The sequence below is a fragment of the Canis lupus genome, chromosome 28, assembly GCF_048164855.1.
Source record: "Canis lupus baileyi chromosome 28, mCanLup2.hap1, whole genome shotgun sequence".
Lineage (NCBI taxonomy): Eukaryota > Metazoa > Chordata > Mammalia > Carnivora > Canidae > Canis > Canis lupus.
Window position 1 is genome coordinate 15,647,896 of NC_132865.1, and position 16,655 is coordinate 15,664,550.

Below are 16,655 nucleotides of genomic sequence, written 5' to 3' on the forward strand. Positions count from 1 at the left end.
CCATTTATTCTTCTCTCTTATAATTTATTTTTATTTTCTTGTTTTTCTTTTTTTACCTTTTTTAGTGGTTGGCCAAAGTTTGCAATATTCATTTACAACTAGTTGAAGTCCACATTAAAATAACACTATGTCACCTCCTGCGTAGTGTGAGTACATTATAACAAATAATTCTAATTCCTCTTTTTTGTCCCTTGTATCATTGTTGTCAAATCAAATACATTATTGCTATTATTATTTTAAAGAAACTATTACTTGTTAGATTGATTAAGAATAAGAAAAACAGGTGTTCCTGAGTGGCTCAGTCCCTGGGATCAAGCTCCACCTCCAGCTCCCACGGGGCAGGAGTCAGCTTGAAGATTCTCTCTCTCCCCCTGCCTCCTCCTGTTCAAGTGCTCTCCTTCTCTCTCCCTCTCTAAAATAAATAATTCTTTTTTTTTTTTTAAGAATAAGAAAACTAAGTTTTTATTTTACTTCCACTTATTCTTTCTCGATGTTCATTCTTTTTTTGTGTAGATCCCAGTTGCTGATCTTTATAATTTTCCTTCTCTCTAAAGAACTTCTTTTAACATTTCTTGCAAGACATATCTATTGGCAACAAATTACTCCATTTTTATTTTTGTAAGATAGTCTTTATTTCTCCTTCTTCTTTGAAGGATAATTTCAGTAATTTTTGTCAGGTTTTTCCTTTGTAAAGTTATTCTTTTGCTTTCCCCTTTCCCTGTCATGAGTAAATAATGTTTGTTGTTGGTAGTCAAATATATTATTTCTTTTAATGAGTTTATTGTTTCTTCAATTATTTAAGAGGACATTTTTCTATGCTATTACAACTCTTATGTTCTCAAAACAATAGTTAAAAAAAAGTTCAGTGATTAAGGTTCAGTTAATTTTATTATGTTTATTAATTATATTAAGATAATATCCATTCAATCCTTTCCCTTCTATAGAACACTAATCAAAGGAACATTGTGAGATACGTGGCATCTCATAAATATTTTCTATATCACTTTCCCAATTAAATCTTCATAGTGCAATCAAAAGTGTTGTAAGTGCTTAATCTTGAGTTAATTCATTTTACAAGGGTAGCCCAGGTGGCTCAGTGGTTTAGTGCCACCTTCAGCCCAGGGCGTGATCCTGGAGACCTGGGATTGAGTCCCACATCGGGCTTCCTGCATGGAGCCTGCTTCTCCCTCTGCCTGTGTCTCTGCCTCTCTCTCTCTCTCTCTCTCTCTCTGTGTCTCTCATGAATACATAAATAAAATCTTTTAAAAAATACAAAAAAAATCATCTTACAATCTCAAAATTACAGATTTTGTCAAATTAATTTTAGCCACTAATTTTGTCTGTTGAATCATGTGATTTCTATTCAAAAATTGTTCTGTATCATAAGCTTGTAAGCACTTAAATATTTATTAGTGACATGATATACAACATATTTTACTATTATTTCTACTGATGCAACCCTTCAGAAATAGACTCAGATTTTGATAAATCATAGATTTAAAAATTGCCTCAGTAAATTATTATTTTGACAAAACCTTTTGCATTTCTGACATGGTTTTAATAAGCAATGCTATCTATGTTCCTGTCAAGGCATGTTTGATACTTCCCAAAGGTTTTTATTCTATTACAAAGTAAAGGTACTTAAAGAAGCATACATTTCATTTTTTTTTTTAGAAGCATACATTTCAATGTCCATATCAGATTGACACAAGAGACTTTATTTACATCAGGGAGTATATTAGGAGTTAATACATATTATGAAGAATATTCTGTTTGGCTAAAGGTAATAAAGGCATATTGCACTGTAACGTTAGGACCTTGAGGCTTAAGGGAAGATATTTGTAATAAATATGTTAGAATTGCCAGCTAAACTTTTTAAATTTTATCAAAACTGATTTTAATGAGGATTTTTTGGAGCTTATGTGTGTATATGGCTTGCAAGCCAATTGAATCTAAAAGGGAACTATTGTGTTCCACAGTGTCCTTGGAAGGCGCTGATGTTGGCTGCCATTGCTGCTTTTTCCCTGGTGGATATCAAGCTGACCCACCGTTGCTTTCCAGAGTGAACAGCTTTCTAAAAAAAATTCTGAAACAAAATCGCTGTTGCCTTTTAAGAGACATAGGGTATTTTTTTCTTTTAGAACTGCATATGGCCACCAGGAGGCAGATATCTATTACTTATTATTTATTGATATCTACAGAGATGCAAAGTAGAAAATAGCAATATAGAAAAATGTAGAAACATAGAAAAATATAAAAGTATATATTTTTTGTCTTGAGATAAGTACAGTAAAAACCTGATCTAACTATTGTTAAATAATTTGATTTTCCTATCTGATTGAGAAATATGCCTTAATACAAAAAAATTTATTCAAGGACAATTATAACAAATATTTGATTAACCAGAATATCTATTACATAGAATTTACTTAGAATTAAGAGGAAAATATTTTTTATTTTAAATTTATTATTTATAGCAATAAAATTTTAAAAGTCTGCTTTTCTGATTGAGTATATAGACTGGTAAACTTCATAATCCCTATATATGCTGGTTGAGATTATGAGGGCTTTGGGACTTTTTTCTTTATTAATTAACAAGAAAATAGTATATATGAATAATGTGTGAGTGTTAAATCAATCATGTAATTATTACTGTATAATGAATATAGATACTTATTTAAAGATAGCTTGCATGACCTATCTAACTAGTAGAAGAGGAATCTCTTGGTTTACGAAATGGGATAGGAGGAAGAGTCTATAGATACAAAGGGAAGAATTTTCTGGATAGAATCTCACTATCCTTTAGAGGATCTCATGAACAGTGGGCAAACCTTGAGATAACCTAGACTAAAGTCAACTAGATTAAAAATGAGAAACCTTCTTTTAGTAAGCCAATCAATCTGTACTCTCTATTTTCCTCTCTTTGGTCTTGGTCTCTTCAGTGTTTACCAGACTTTGCCTAATCTCAGTTTTATCCAGGGGCAACCAGGAGAATGGGCTTTTGTCTGTACTTGAATCAGAAGACTAAAAAGAAACAGCTCTCAGAGGTGCTAGTAAGATATAACAGAGGAAATTATTATCATCAAATGACTAAACCTGTCCAGCAGTACCCCCTGTCTTAGTGCCAACCGCTCTTCACTTTGCTTTTTATTTTGTTATGAGAACTTATGTCTCCTTCTACTATCTACTGACATTGTGGAACTGCAAAGGTAACAATTGTAAGAAAAAATTAGAGATGAACTTGAATTGACTCTAAGTCCTGAAATAGTTTCCCTGTCTCTCTTTCCTCCTAATTGGAATTTTGCTCCTCACAATTTGGATTTCCTACAAGACTAGAGGAAATGCTCTAAGTATTTTATTTGCTAGGATCCAAATAAGCCAGGCTTTACCAGTCTTGAGCTTTACATGGCTGAAGATCATTCCTATGATTAAATCGTTTAGTTAGCATCCTGAAAGTATCTGCCACATAAAAGGAACTCATTTTTTTTTGTTCAATAAATGAATAAGTTAAACCTCTATGCCAGTGGGTGGTACTACTCATTAAGAGGTAGAAGGTGCCTGCATGGCTCAGTTGGTTAAGCATCAGACTCTTGATTTTGGCTCAGGTCATGATCTCAGGGTCCCTAGATGGAGCCCTGCATCAGGCTCTGTGCTCAGTGTGGAGTCTGCTTGTCCCTCTTCCACCCCACCTTGTGTGCACTCTCTTCCTCTTTCTAAATAAATAAATAAATAAATAAATAAATAAATAAATAAATAAATAAATAAAATCTTAAAAAAAAGAAGTAAAAGCCATTTGACTATGCTCTCTGAGTGATCTAAGACTGCATATCTCATATAACAACACAACAGCAATAACATTAATAGCTAACATCTATACTAAATGCCAGGCACTATTCTCAGTGGTTTATATGTATTAACTAATCTCAACCTTTTAACATTCTTCTTGATATTATTCAACATTTCTAAGAAATGCTATTATTATTTCCTTTTATAGACAAGAAAATGATCCCCAGCGTAGTTGAGTAAATTGGGAGAAATCATACATTAAATTTGTGAGAAATCTGAGTTTTGAGCCCATGCTATTAAATTCAGTCTCTCCTAAATATATTTTCCCAGTGTTTCCTAAAATTATCAATCATTTGGAGTTTCAGTGAATGGACAGATGAAAAATTAAGGTAGCTCTCTGATATTTGACACATTTGTACAAAAAGTCATGGCAGTTTGGTGGCCCTGGGTATCCTCTCCCACCTCTCCTATAGTTGATAAATGACTTAATGGAAATCTATAGTAGTAGAGGTAAAAATTGCTCTTGTTGCAGTGTTGTTTGTGCCTTTTTCCTGTTCATTTTTCTTACGCCTCCCCGGTACATAGGGTTTATTTGCATATTTCCAGCACACTTTAGATTGATCTTAGAAGCCTAGGTATGGAATTTCTTTCCTTTTTCTCTTTTTCTCAATTAAAGTTAGGTAAGGCTGAGTAGAGTGCAGAAAATGTGAGGCAGAGGAATTAGGGGAGAAAGCTGGACTTGAGAGGATGGAGATTGGAAGGCAACTGAGTATTTTGAGGGTTGTAAGAATTATAAAGCAATAAAATGGAGGAAAGTAGTGGTATGTGAGCAGAAAGAGAGGAACATGGAAAGACACAGTGTAAGTGAAGAAGTTCAGATAGGAAACTGGTAGAATGAGGCGGGTGGGCCGAGGAGAATGGAGTCAAGGAGGAAGACAACTGTGTTAGGATGTTGTCAGATTGAACCATGAAGTGAGAGAACAGATGGTCATGTTTTGCTATTTTCAGCTGCAAATGCTGTCTTTGCAGAGTCAGACTCATTCAAAATATTCTTGTATGGGCTGAAAGTACAACAAGGCACTGTTCTGAGAGCAGGGGAAAAAAAAACAATACTGTGAAGCAATTGTAATTCCAACAAATGGCATGCTGAATATTGCTAGATATTTAATATTTTGAGAAGTTATTTAGTTAGGACTTATTGTAGCATGGAATTCACAGATTCAATCCACTTGTATACTTGCTCAGGTTGGCTTGAGTTAGGATATGTCTTAATTGATTTTTTTTTCTGATTAAGCCAATGAGGGAATACCTGTTGCAGACATAAAGTTTAAATTTTCTTAGAAATGCACTTTAAATAACTTGAATCTGGAGCAGGTAAAAGGCAGGTAGAGAGAAAAAAAGTGCTATTTCCAAAGAATTGCATTTATAAGACCAGAGGAGCTGTGTGGTAATGAGAAAGCCTGGAGCAGAAGGTTGCAGAATTAAGTACCAAGGAAAAGGTCATCAACTTGGATCTCATATTAAAGCCTGTTTAGCAGAAAATTGAAATCTTTATTACTGTCTTCACAAAACTATTATACATATGATCTGTTGCTAATGAGGAACGTAAAACTCAGGTGAGAAAATAGGTGGATTGTGTAGGAAGAGAGAAGACCAAATATTTGGGATCATGCAACTAAAAAGGGCTGAATGAAGACAGAGCCAATGGTTCAAGTCTGAGTGGAGATTGAAACTACATGGACCAGGGGAAATAACCTGAAGGACCTGTGTTTCCTTAGGTAGAGATCCTCTAGAAGATAAATGGACTGGCATGGGCTTCATTATTTCTGGGGCTACAGATTGACCCGAGAAGCCTGACCCTGCAGAAGAGCAACCTGCGATGAGCATTAATGTATTAGGTGACAGTTCTGGGCTGAATTCCAGGGCCTGCTCTGTAAGAACAGATGGAGATTCACCATTTTATCATTCTCAGAGGTTGTAGCCCTTTGCAGAGGGTGGTGACTAGAAGAGAACCTGATGAGGACTTCCAGGGTGTTGAAATACTCTGACCTTTGATCTGGATGGTGGTTACCTGCATGTGTTCATTTTATGGAAATACATAAAACTGCACATTTATAAACATTTCTAAATATTTATTATACTTCAGCAGAGATTAAAAAATGGTTGATGCCTTACCCTGCAAAAAAATCAAAATCTATAGAAATTAGGCCCAATTCTTAATATGTTTAAAAATTCCTGGTGAGGGATGTCTGGGTGGCTCAGTGGTTGAGTGCCTGCCTTCAGCTCAGGGTGTGATCCTGGAGTCCTGGGATCGAGTCCCGCATTGGGCTCTCTGCATGGAGCCTGCTTCTCCCTCTGCCTGTGTCTCTGCCTCTCTCTCTTTCTGTCTCTTGTGAATACATATATAAAATCTTAAAAAAAAAATTCCTGGTGAATCTGATAGGAAGCCAAAGTTGAGAATCACTGAGAAAGAACTATATACAAACATGCACAATCTACAACCCCCTTTGTCCTAAAAGTGAATCTCTTCTTTACTTAATCCTCAGAAAACAGAAAAGGGCATATAGCTTGTGCCCTATGATATGTGCCCTTTGGTATGGATGAGACATATGGTAGCCAGACCATTTGAAATGAAGGTAGCCTGAATTGAGATAATGGTATAAAAAAAACCACTGGATTTTGAAGAATTGGTATCAAAAAAAGAGAAAATGTTATTAATTTTTATACTGAGTATATATTAATTCAATCTTTTCAATATATTGGGTTATTTGCTGCTTTTTTATTTTGATATAGCTACTAGAAAATGTAAAAATGCATATTTGGCATTTATAATTGTTCTATTGGACAGCTCTGATGTACTTGAAGGACCATGGGAAATTGTCATCAGAGAAGTTGAAGATAGGTTTCAGTGCTAGCTTTGTAACACAAAAACTTCATGGCCTTGGAGAAGCCACTTAACTTTCCTGCACCTTAGGTTGGTCATTTATAAGGAGAGAAGTGTATTCATATTTCAGGGTAATTGTGAGAAATAGAGGCAATTTAATTGAATGTTCAGTATAGATTCAGAACCTGATCATTATTATTTTCCTGAGAAAGGTCATCTTTCTGTAGTGCTAAATTAAAAGACCTCTTTCTCTTATACTTGCGCCACGTGTCAGCAGAGAAGTATGGTGCCTTTAAAAACTGAGCAGTGTGTCAGGACATAAGTGGAAAGCATGGATGAAGGACAACAGCAGCTGCTTTGCCCAGCAGGATCCTGTCTGTGCCTCTTGTATGTATCCCTGCTGCTTCTCACTTTTCTTCTGACGTTTGGTTTTCTCAGCCACGGGATTCTTAACCTTGGAATATGTCCTACATTCATCTCCAAGCCCTTAGCCTACCTTCAAAAACTTAACTCCCACTTTCAGAATTCTTTCGATTCTATGTTAGGCTCCTTGGCATGGATGCCCTCTGTGTCTCAGGATCTTTGTGCCTGAGACATGCTCCCAGGCCCACACTCTTCCCTCTGAGTGATCTCATGGAGCTGGTTTTTCAGCCACATCGCAATGTCTCACCTCAGACTTAACACATATACTGTGCTACAGCAAACTTGGATTATTTAAAAAACATGTGACCCTATGTTGTCCTACATGTGAACCTCAGTTTACATCATTTTTTTCTTTGTAGAATATCTAATCTCTTTTCTTCAATGAAATAAATATTTCAAGGAATAATTCCATCACATCCTTCTCCATGATCTTTCCTCTTGAGTGACATTTCTCCCCCAGGGTATGTGCAGGATGTTCCATGTTCATGTGTTATTGCTCATCATATTCAGACACTTATTTATAATAAACATGTATGTATTTGTTTTGCCATTACTATTAAAGTATACTTTAATAAGGCTTAGGGTCTCCTGTGGCCCTATCTTTGCATGGAGCCACATTAAAAAAAGTCTCACCAAAAACCCAAAAATAATTGAGACGTATTCTCAATCTTTACATGTATCTCTTAGAAGGTCTAGTTCACAGGCTATAAAAATGCTGTTTTTTAATCTTAATTTTCTTTGAATATTTCTTCATTGAAATCAGCCCTCTCAAACCTTTTTTGTTTGTTTGTTTTTTAAGATTTTATTCATTAATTCATGAGAGACACAGAGAGAGGCAGAGATGGGAGAAACAGGCTCCATGCAAGAGCGCGATATGGGACTCGATCCCAGGACACCGAGATCATGCCCTGAGCTGAAGGCAGACACCCAACCACTGAGCCACACAGGCGTCCCCCAAACTTTCTTTTAGAAACCCCAGTTTCATTGCTTTTCCAATTTGCCCCCTAATTCTTAGCTTCAGGAAAGAACAACCCTTGTATTAATTGTTCATGAAAAAAGTCTTTTTCTTCTTATCACTCTAACCTGTGTCTAGATCTTTTCTTTCAATTTTGTGTTACAAAGGCTTGGGAATCAGTTGAGCAAAAAGTAAATTCTCATTATGCAGTGTTATTAAAGGAAAATTCCACATATTAAAATAATTGAATGGCAATGGGAAAAGGCTGAGAATCCTGACAGAAGAAACTGCTCACTGTCACTTATTCTAGTTTCTATTAGTCAAAGATTTTGTGTTTGTTTTTTTTTTAATTTTACTCCTTGCTGCACCGAACACAGTGACTTAAACTTACTAAATGCTAACAAATATTTCCTAAATAAAATTAATGATTTACTGGATTTTTTTAGGACCATCCAGGAAGGCAGGTTCTTTTTAAGTTGTCACTCCCTAGCTGTAGCTATTTTTACATAATTTTTTGCCCTTAAGATTCACGGTTATATATTGTTTTATGGATTTTAAAGAACATGTGGGATAAAAGAAAACTTAAAAATTCAACAAGCCCCCCCAAAAAAATTCAACACGCCAGTTATAATAGTGACACCATCCTACTCAAGTGAAATGTATAAAATTAATCATGGTATCCAAAGTGCAAACATGTGTTCTGTTAGGAATAACCTACATCATTTCCCTGGCCATTCTTATTCTTAGTTTCAGAGTCAAAAAGTATATATAATTCTTCTTTAGTCCTGCCATATTTTCCAATGTTAATTTGATTACTTTTATTTTTGTGTTTTCTAAAAGATACAATATTCAGGAAAAAGACCTTAAGGTTCTGTACATATATATCAGTGTCCTTTCCTTCTTGAGTGTATACAGATGTGTCTCTTGGTCCCTTTGTATTATTTTCTCCTTTTTTTCTATGAGTTCCTGCCATTTTGAAGTTCATCATATCTTATCAAAACTCTCATTTCTTTAGCCTACTAGAGTACATTAGATTTTATTTTTAGAAGCATATTCTTAGAAACTTCCATGTCCCCTTGTTTAAAGACCAAAAGCCTCCCCAGAGATCTTGCTGTCCGACAAATGTGTTGCTTAGGCTAGAAGACTATGATACAATCTCTCTCAGTCCTTTTTTTTTTTTTTTTTTTTTTTGGTCTATTCTCAATCCTAGCAAACTGAAGGGTATTTAAACTACAGAATGCCAAGAAATACCTTTACCAGAGTTACTATTTAGTTGGATGGCTTACTCTAATTTGCTTATTTATTTATACCTCATCCTATTGGACATTTCATCAGTGTATGTCATATCAAATTTGTGTGTTTGTAAATGTGCAGCATACAGTTTGAGAATCAAATTTATAATTAGTTACATTAATGGGGCACTTGGGTGATTCAGTCAGTTAAATATCCGACTCTTGATTTTTAACTCAGGTCATGATCTCAGGGTTGAGATGGAGCCTGCTGGGCATGGAGCCTGCTTGAGATTCTCTCTCTCTCTCTTTTTGCCCCTCCCCAATCCCTCTTAAAAAAAATTTAAATTGATTTAAAAAATAAAAAGTTACACTATTTCATAATTTAGAAAAAAAATAAGCTTTTACCTTCTGTAAGGCAATATTATGCAGGCTTTACTATTTTCAACTATCAACTTTATCTCTGTATTGCATTTTTTCCTAATCAATCTGTATGTAAATTGTTTCTTAACTACCTTGTGAGCTTCAGCAGGATGGACATTCATTTACAAATTTATTGAATATTAATAGACAATGAGGAGACAAAGATGAATAAAAGAGGGTTTTTTCCCTGAAAGAGCTCATATTCTAGTTGGAGAGATACACATGTAAACAAATAGCTGTGATCTAATAAGATACATTTGCAGATCAAGTGTTAGGGGATCAAGGAGTATAGAACAGCTAATTTCCTAGGTTGGGGCTTGAGAATGGGGATGCAAGTCAAAAATTCTCTAAAGGGTGAAATGGGACACAATCTGAAAGAACCAATGAGAACTTGATGTCAAATATGAAGAAGAACATCTTAGGAACAGGAAAACGGTTAATACAGAGCAAGGAGTTACATAAAAATAAAATGTGGCACTTATATGAAAAAGTTTTTTTGTCTGGCTAAGTATAAGGATTTTTTAAATTAGGGGAGTCAAACAATCAGATACATCTGGTTGAGAGATAGAATGTCAGACGAGGCAGGTCCTGATGATCAAGCTATTGCATTATATTAGATAAGTGATGATTTAAAAGGTTGTAATGTAGACAAAAAGTGGGAAGTTTCAAGAAGTAAGAATTAGGATTGATGGGCTGAAAAATAAATTGGAGGAAGAAGAGTTAAGGGAACTGTAAGAATTTTCATTTAAGTTTGCTGAGAAACCAGTACTTCTATTATTATGAGATCTGCAGCATATGAAGAACAGCAGTTTTGTGAATGGGGTCATTTGTTGGATTTAATGTTAGAATGTTGAATTTTAAGATGCTTTTGGGAAATCCATATTGAGCTGTCCAATAAGTCAGGTGATCAGGAATGACCTCTGGGATTCATCATAGTAAAAGGGGTGGTTGATGATGTTGGCCTAGAAGAAGAGGTCATGTGAACACTAGGATTAGAGAAGAATAAAGATAGAATCACACGGAACCACAGTATTTACTGGTGAGGTAGAGGAGAGATTTTTCAAAGAAAGTGAGGAGTTGCCAGAGAAAAGGGAACAAAGGATTACATCCATGCATACATATACCTGCGGGTGGTGAGTGGGTAGGAAAGTATAGAGAGCATCTCAAAAAGATTCCGTGGTGAACAAGATTAAATGCTATAAGATAGATTTGTTAAACATACATAAACTACCCATTATATTTGAGCAATGGAATTAATATACTCACTTATGTCTAATTCAGAGAACAAGTGTACAAAGAAGTTGAGTGGTTTAGCTTATACATGGCTACTTTGTGAAACTAGTGATACTGCTGGCAGTCATCCTGGAGTATAATGGAATACAGAACTAAAACATCACAGGCTCATCTTGCCCATCTCTGGATGTCCAGGCTCCAGGTTAGTGCCTACATATGTACAACCCCCCTATGAAGAAATGAGCACTGTAGGACCTGGGGATGTAGCAAACACTATGGGGAGAATGTGGTGGAAGAGAAAGGGCACATCCATATATGATGGAAGATGTGAACCTGGAGAATTATTTTCTTGGGATACAAAGATTCCATCCTTAACGAGACTTTATTATGCAGCTACACCCTGCCAAACTATCGATTAGAATTATAGAAACATTAAATTTTATTTTAGGAGAAACTTGAGTCCTCTGGAACATCATCATTTTTAAATTTACACATCGACTAGGGCTTCAATGACAATACTGAGTCCAAGAACTACTAAAGATGTTGTTGGTAATAAGAAAAATTTAATTGGAAGTCAGATTGCAAAAGGATAAGAAATGAGGAGAAATATGAAAACAAGAGCAAAGATTACTATTTTGAGAAATACAAGTAGGGAAGTTGAGTGGAACTGAGAACTTGAGTACATTTGTAGAAAAGGGTAAAGTGAGTGAAGAAAAAAGGATAATTAACAGACCTCCTAAAAGAAAATGGTTTTAAAATGTCAAAGGAAAACCTACATCTTAGACAGTAGTGGGAAACTTCCTCTATCTCTAGGGATATGACAAAAAATAGCTGCACAGCACTCATGTCTAAAATGCAGTTGTGAACAATGAATAAGCATTGTTAGAAACTTGTTATAGTCATTCTGAAGACAAGTAGAATGAAAGCTGATGGTTTGATTGGTTTTGATGGAGCAGAGCTAGCAGAAAGACAAGAAAGTAAGAAAATCAGGAGAACTGATGAGGTTAACAGTGGATTTCAGACTGGGAGGAGAGTTGCTACAGAAACATCCATCTTGATTTAATCAGAAAGTAGAGGTGGTGCAAACTAGAAAGTTACCCGGTTATAGTCAGATAGTTTTGTTAATTTTGACTTCGTAGTGAGAGATAGCCAGGATCCCAAATCCCTACATTCCGGCCTAGATAGAGACAACAAATATGTAAAGAGAAGAAACACCAGAGAAAATACAAATTTGTTTCCCACTGGCTAGCATTTTGTTCCAAATCCCTGTGTAGTGTTTTATCCTTGTGACCTAAGTAAAATGAGCCTCAAGATTTACATCCTCTTTTACCACTTCTGCCTAAGACCTTGCCTGAACTCAGGGTATTATTTGATGTTACTTTCTCCTAGGTCCTTACTGCCTTTATGTGATAAAAATAATATAATGAAAAGAGACACCACCCAATAAAAGAAATTAAACTCTCTGCTTTTCTACCCCAAGATGTTATCCTCAGTATAGTAAAACCATGGGTGCCTGTGAGCATTCCATTTTGTTACTGACTCATTTTAAAACTTTTCAGTGGCATAAATAGAGCTGGAGCGTCTGGAAACTTTGCAGTTTTTCCAAATTAGTGGTTCTCAGGTGGTGAGGGTGAGGGCGGTGGTGGTGGGGGGGGGGCGGCGGCAGAAAAAAATGACAAAGTTGCACAGGGAGTGTTCTCAAGGGGAAGTGTGTGTGTGTGTGTGTGTGTGTGTGTGTGAGAGAGAGAGAGAGAGATAAAGAGGATGTATATGGGTGGAGGAAGGAGTGTTGTAAAACCTTCAAGGGATTCTGATAAACACTGATCTTTTTCCTGATTCAAAATCACTGCCCTGCAGATGAGCAAGTGAAAACCATAGGGGTGTAGGATGTAAGAGTTGGCTCTGATAGATGATGAAGTCCAGGAAGTGGGCTACCAGAATGGAAGTGCAGGTGAAAATTATTGGAGTTAAGGCCCAGAAAAAGTGAGGCCAGAATACTGGTATGTCTACCACAGGATGGCTGAGGCTTTGAATTTCTCCTTTCTCACTCGCAGCACTTTCTCAAGCATCAAATACATAGTGTATGTTCAATAAATACTCTTAATAGACTGTGCACATTTCAGAAAAAATGTATTACTTTTAATATCAATTATGTGAGCATGCAACATTACTAAATACAAAAGTCATACAAGCTCACAAATTACTTCAGAGACTGCCACCCTTTAATTAAAGAACAATTTGGGGCCTATTAAGACATCATAAATCATAGATGCTTTCCTGTATTTACTTGATAACTATACATTGTCTTCCTATTGTCACAAGCTTCACTCAGAAGCTTGGCTACCTAGCAGTTACATTTCTTTACCCATTATTGCTTCTCTGAAGAGAAAGAGCAATATCATTCGTCTTCAAAAATGGTGCATTTTCACTGTGTCTGAGTAAGACTCAAGTGTAGAGCATTTACAGTGAGCAGTTCTTGGAGTGTTGCCTAAAAATTGAAGACTGCCTGTTATATATTAGAAAAACATTTCTATGGACTATGAGAACAGTATGTTGGCATAGGATGTTTATAATTAATAGAAGGTAAATTTGACAAGTTCATATCTATGACAAATGAGCTGAAAACTGAAATTTTCCTATTTTTAGTTAATTAAACAAAATGAGTAGCATGTCACAAAAAATTCTGAACCATGCTAAATTCATAGACTATATGTCAGAAAAATATTTTGGGGGAGTATAACACACAAAATAAATTCTACTTGAATTTCTTTTTTTTTTTTTTTTTTTTTTTTTTTAAGTGCACTATCAATGGTCTGGTCACATCTGTGTCATTTCTCTTCTAGGTAACCTTGAGAAAGACAATTTCCTCTTCCAAGAGTCACTTCCCTCTCTAAAATATGGAGGTTGAACCAGTTCATCTCTAAATGTTCCCTTACAGATAAAGATGCTCTATAATTAGCTTAGTTTTATGGCATGTGCAGTAGAAAGCTCCTTGGAAACAGATAAAAATAGGTTCAAATCTAATTTCATCATTTATTAGCTCTTTAAACTTGAAAAGTTATACCTTATTAAGCCTTAATTTCTTAATCTGTGAAATGGGATAACACTACCTCTTTAATCAAATTATATAAGGAGAAAAAATAAAATGTGAGAAAATGTGCTAGGAAGTGATTAGCATAATGTCCATTGGTTAGTAGGCACTCACTGCATATTCTCAACCTAATGCCTTAGTTTTCCGCCCTTTCCTTTTCTCCTTAAAAATTCAATCCCATGTATATTACTGACTTGCAAGTAAAAGATATTACAATATAATTTGGAAGACACTGTGGACTTTTGCTGAGCAACATTTATAGGATGTGGACATTTTGGAAAGTTGATTTTTATCTTCTAGCTTGGGAATGCCTCAGGGTTTGAATATAGCAGACAAAGTAGCAGTAAAAGGTCAAAATAATTCAAAAGCTCCATATGACTTTGCAATTTAGCACTATTATATATTCAAAGACAAGCATGACACCACATGCATTAATAATAGTATATCACATAGGAATATAAACTCTCCACATACACTCAGCACTAGTCCTAAACTTAACAAAATCACAGGTAATCAGTTTGGAATTCCACAACTTTAAGGATGGAGAGAACTTTATCTAGATTCACAAGAAAGCCATGAGGATAGTAAATGAGGATATTGAAAAAGTGATTTTATGGGTTGGATGTTTTAAATGGACTACCAGAGATTGTCTAAAAAAGCTTAGGAACCTCTCTTCCCACTTGTAAGTCTATTAACAGGTGGATTTATTTGAATTTTAACGTGAGATTTTGGACCCTAACTGGTTAGAATGAAGTACTCTACTATTTAGTCTTCCTTCTATTTTCTGAGAGACTCATTCTATTAACATTTTTTTCTAGTAATATCTGATTGAGAACCAAATGATACCCACCCTTATCCTACTTATTTGGAAAATACTATAAGGGGAAATGAGGGCAAACTGGCCTTTTATCCTATAAGCAGCTACAGAAGAGGGCTGAATTCCCAGTATGTCCATGGAGATTATCTGTGGAAATGCTGCTTAACCTACCTCACATGGGACTATCTCTAAGACCTTGAGGATAATTAAGTGGGGTATTTATTGTAAAGGGTCTTCCTGTTATCTGTTATTTGTCCAGTTATCCATGAGCCATTGGCATATTACTGGTTCCTTATTTATTACTACTGATAAATGATTTTATAATACTGACCAATGGGATTACATAGCTCACAGAAACTTTCCATAGATGAACCATGATGTCAAAACACAGCAGAGGCTATCAACAGTATTTTGTTAGCTTCTAATGATAATTATTATTGTATCAGAATGCAATTCACACTAATTGTTAGTAAAAGTTTACAAACATTAAAAAGTGCATAATAACATTTGTATCTGATAGGGCTGAAAAAAGACATGAAAAACACAATGCAAGGGCTTTACTTTTGTGATTGGTGTCCACATGATTGCAAGATAATTTTTTCCATCTGTTACAGCTCCATGCAGATAAGTTGTCCTCCAAATTTAAATAGTAGCATACAGCATTGAGAAGTTTGATTCCATAAGAACAAAATGTTTCCCGTTCTTAATATTATCTTGTTTTATCTTTCCCACCATCTTGATTATCCAAAATCCTCATAATTAAAAACTTTAAAAAAATATATTAGTTGGGAAAAGTTCTCCAATTGAAAATAAAACAAAATTTGCATATTGAATTCTGGTCTGTGCAGACACCAAACAGACTGAATTCAAGTAAAATTCACATTAACAGATAGTTTCAAATGCCTGTATAATAGAGCAAAAGAGTCTTAATTCATTGGTTAGACTTAATAAATTCACCAACAGTGAATCATGGGGAAAGATTAAGTTAAAAAAAAAGTGCGATCTATCCTGTGTACACCACCACACTGTGGAGAAGGAAAAAGGCAGCCCTTTTAAAAATGAGTGGTATAAAAATTCACAGTAACATACATTATTTTTGTTTCTCATAAGCAATCAAAGAAGGGGGCAGTGCTGAGCATCTATTATACAATACAAAACAGTGTAAATAACACAGCAGGAACACACAGATACATAATGCTAAAAAACAGTGCTTTCTGGATGGTTCTTTTACTGGGTGAATACTTGGACCAGAGATATTTAAACTCTGGGGTTCAACCAACCTTTTGCAATTAGACACAATTAAATCCTCTGACATTGTGAGGGGCCAGATGCTACAGGAAGAATCATCATCTAGGTCAGTGCTACTCTCTACAAGCATTTTGTCATATGGTCAAGTGAAAAGATCCATACAAAAATGACATCCAAACACAAGCCACATGATTTCAACCATTGCTAATGACAGAGGTAGAGAAAAGTCTGTCTGCAGCCACAACCTCTGCCCCCATTTTTAACATGATAATGAGCAGATTCCTACAATGCAGCACAGCTATATTTCCCCCCCCTTTTTCACTCATGGAAACAAATGCATTCCAGCCAGGCCTGGAGATTTGAGACATTGTCAGATGTTGCTGAAGTTATCAAAGTGGGCTTTAGCTTTCAGATTTTGCTGCTTCTCCCTGGGCTTCCCCACTTTGTTCTGTGGAACTTCGTTGTGCATCTTCTTCACCTTCTGTAAGAGACAATGAGAAAAAGATAAAGGCAAAGTAAAAACTATTGTCTATATTTACTGACTCTTAAGATATCATATTGGGAAT

General features: G+C 35.4%; 1 protein-coding gene and 1 long non-coding RNA gene across 10 annotated transcripts in view; one reads left to right on the forward strand and one right to left on the reverse strand.

Annotated features, from left to right (window-relative positions):
- Window positions 1–16,655, forward strand: part of LOC140620232 (uncharacterized) — a 406,983-nt gene that overhangs the window by 30,501 nt on the left and 359,827 nt on the right. The window lies entirely within an intron of this gene.
- Window positions 13,047–16,655, reverse strand: part of PKIA (cAMP-dependent protein kinase inhibitor alpha) — a 124,199-nt gene continuing 120,590 nt past the window's right edge. For all 7 annotated transcript variants that reach the window (XM_072804159.1, XM_072804158.1, XM_072804155.1 and 4 more), the window contains one exon: window positions 13,047–16,570. In XM_072804159.1, the coding sequence (XP_072660260.1) occupies window positions 16,491–16,570 (80 nt within the window). In that variant the 3' untranslated portion in view covers window positions 13,047–16,490. The remainder of the gene's footprint in view (window positions 16,571–16,655) is intronic.